The sequence below is a fragment of the Chiloscyllium plagiosum genome, unplaced genomic scaffold (genome assembly GCF_004010195.1).
Source record: "Chiloscyllium plagiosum isolate BGI_BamShark_2017 unplaced genomic scaffold, ASM401019v2 scaf_47337, whole genome shotgun sequence".
Lineage (NCBI taxonomy): Eukaryota > Metazoa > Chordata > Chondrichthyes > Orectolobiformes > Hemiscylliidae > Chiloscyllium > Chiloscyllium plagiosum.
Window position 1 is genome coordinate 9,245 of NW_025206507.1, and position 2,520 is coordinate 11,764.

The following is a 2,520-nucleotide window of genomic DNA, read 5'->3' on the forward strand; positions in this document are numbered from 1 at the left end:
ACCTGTCAGCCGGGGTAATGAAGCCAGTATCGTCAGGTTTATCTTCATCACTCTCATCTTCCTCCTCCTCTTCCTCCGAGGATTCCTCATCAGAGGGTTCCAGCTCACCCCATGGAGTTCGATCCAGCTCCTCTTCCTCAGTCTTAGCCTGTGGGGGGTGTGGGGGAAAGATCCAAAACATCTTCATCTGGGTCCACCCAACAGGACCAGGAGGCCATTCAGCCCCTCAAACCCACCCCTACAGGACCAGGAGGCCATTCAGCCCCTCAAACCCACCCCTAAATGAACAGGAGGCCATTCAGCCCCTCAAACCCACCCCTGCAGGACCAGGAGGCCATTCAGCCCCTCAAACCCACCCCTACATGAACAGGAGACCATTCAGCCCCTCAAACCCACCCCTGCAGGACCAGGAGGCCATTCACCCCCTCAAACCCACCCCGACATGAACAGGAGGCCATTCAGCCCCTCAAACCCACCCCTACAGGACCAGGAGGCCATTCAGCCCCTCAAACCCACCCCTGCAGGACCAGGAGGCCATTCACCCCCTCAAACCCACCCCTACAGGACCAGGAGGCCATTCAGCCCCTCAAACCCACCCCTACAGGAACAGAAGACCATTCAGCCCCTCAAACCCACCCCTACAGGAACAGGAGACCATTCAGCCCCTCAAACCCATCCCTTTTGGAACAGGAGACCATGCATGTCCCACATACCTACCCCTATAGGAACAGGAGGCCACTCAGCCCCTCAAACCCACTGCTACAGTAACAGGAGGCCATTCAGCCCTCAAACCCACTGCTACAGTAACAGGAGGCCATTCAGCCCTCAAGTCGACTGCTACAGGAACAGGAGACCATTCAGCCCTTCAAACCGACCCTTACAGGAACAGGAGACCATTCAGCCCCTCAAACCCACCACTACAGGAAGAGGAGGCCATTCAGTCCCTCAAACCCACCCCTACAGGAACAGGAGACCATTCAGCCCCTCAAACCGACCCTTACAGGAACAGCGGGCCATTCAGCCCCTCAAACCATCCCTACAGGAATAGGAGGCGGCCATTCAGTGCCTCAAACCCTTCCTCCAAGAGTAGGCTATTTAATGCAATGCTGGGACTGCTCCTAAATTGTGGTAAGGTTTCACGTGAAGAAATGAGGAGATAGATACACTGGTGTCAGCAGATCCCTGCACTCAGAAGCTTTGTGTCTCTGTATCTGTGTGTGTTGGGACTCAGGAGGGCTGCTCCATTGCTACGTTAGTCTAAGCTTCGTTATGTTGTGTCTCAGTGACCACGGCACCGAGCAGTTAATGGTGTACGTGGGGACCACAGGATGGGTCTCACTGTGCTGTGAGAGCGTCAGCTCAGCAGGATTTACCTGAAATTCCAGCGAGTTAGTCCCAAACACGTCGCCGTACAGCGGTTTACCAGTTTCATCAACGGGTGGCTTTCCCCATCCTCCAGCATGGTAACCAAAGGAACAGCTCTACAAAGGAAACCCACACAGACATCATCACAGCAAAAACAGAGGCCTGAACATCCAAGAACCGACACTCAATCCGACTCCAGATCTTTCCCAAACCTGGCAATCTCATCACTAACGCTCTGCTTCTGGAATTAACATGACTCAAACCCCTCGATGGGTGGGGGAGCTCACTGTCCTGACACACCATTGTAAAGCAGGACAGCACCACACACGGGAGTTCCATGGCAGTGACCTACCTCGGGGATGGGGGAGTTCAGGCCGGGGATTTTGAGGTTAGGATAGGATGGAGGAGGACCATATCGCTGCATGGCAATCAGCCAAGGTGGAGGGACCTTGTGTGCGTTCTGTGGAAGACATAAAATTACAAGTGTCAGAACCCAACTGTTACAAACAGCAACTTCAGAAACACGGAGAATCTCCCACATCAAACAAAGCCCATTTGTACAGTCTTTACCATCCCAAAGAACTTCATGCAAGCAGGAATCCAACAGAACTTTCACACGTAACCAGAAAAGGACAAGGACGGAAGGTCATTCAGAGCATCTTAAAGGGGAACAGAGAGGAACGGGCTTAGGAAGGAAATCGCAGAGTTGAGGGACTGGGCAGCTGAAGGTCAGAGCGGGAGTAATCTCACAGCATTACAGGACTGAAAAACAGCAGGAGGATCCAGAGACAGACCCAGCAATAAACTGTGAAATGATACCGTCAAAGCCAGTCAAGCTGTTGTACAGGCGCCAATCAAGGACCGTCTCAGTGTTAGAGGGAGGAGAACAGCAATCACACAGTGCTCATCTAAACCTCAAACAGCGAGATCCAGATTCCCAACATCATTACAGACTGGGGACTCTGGTTCGGAGCACAACTCCAACCCAGCTCCGAACCCGAAAAACTCAAGGGAGTTCAATCGGTGCCAAGGTTCAAAATCATTCGCCTTATCAAATTTACAACATGTTGGAAAATGGCATTTTGGGATAACATAATTCTGCAATACAATTCCAGCAAAGGGCAGCTCAGGCACTGTACAACACTGCAGTACAGT

The 2,520-nt window shown here is 52.3% G+C and overlaps 1 protein-coding gene across 1 annotated transcript in view; it reads right to left on the reverse strand.

The window, feature by feature from the left end:
• The window catches only part of LOC122546518 (splicing factor 3B subunit 2-like), a 10,963-nt gene extending 9,110 nt beyond the window's left edge, over positions 1 to 1,853 (reverse strand). The window contains exons 1-3 of the mRNA XM_043685214.1: positions 1,718 to 1,853; positions 1,374 to 1,481; positions 3 to 148 (exon numbers count right to left, since the gene is read on the reverse strand). Of these exons, the coding sequence (XP_043541149.1) occupies positions 3 to 148; positions 1,374 to 1,481; positions 1,718 to 1,789 (326 nt within the window). The 5' untranslated portion in view covers positions 1,790 to 1,853. The remainder of the gene's footprint in view (positions 1 to 2; positions 149 to 1,373; positions 1,482 to 1,717) is intronic.
• Positions 1,854 to 2,520: the final 667 nt, after the last annotated feature.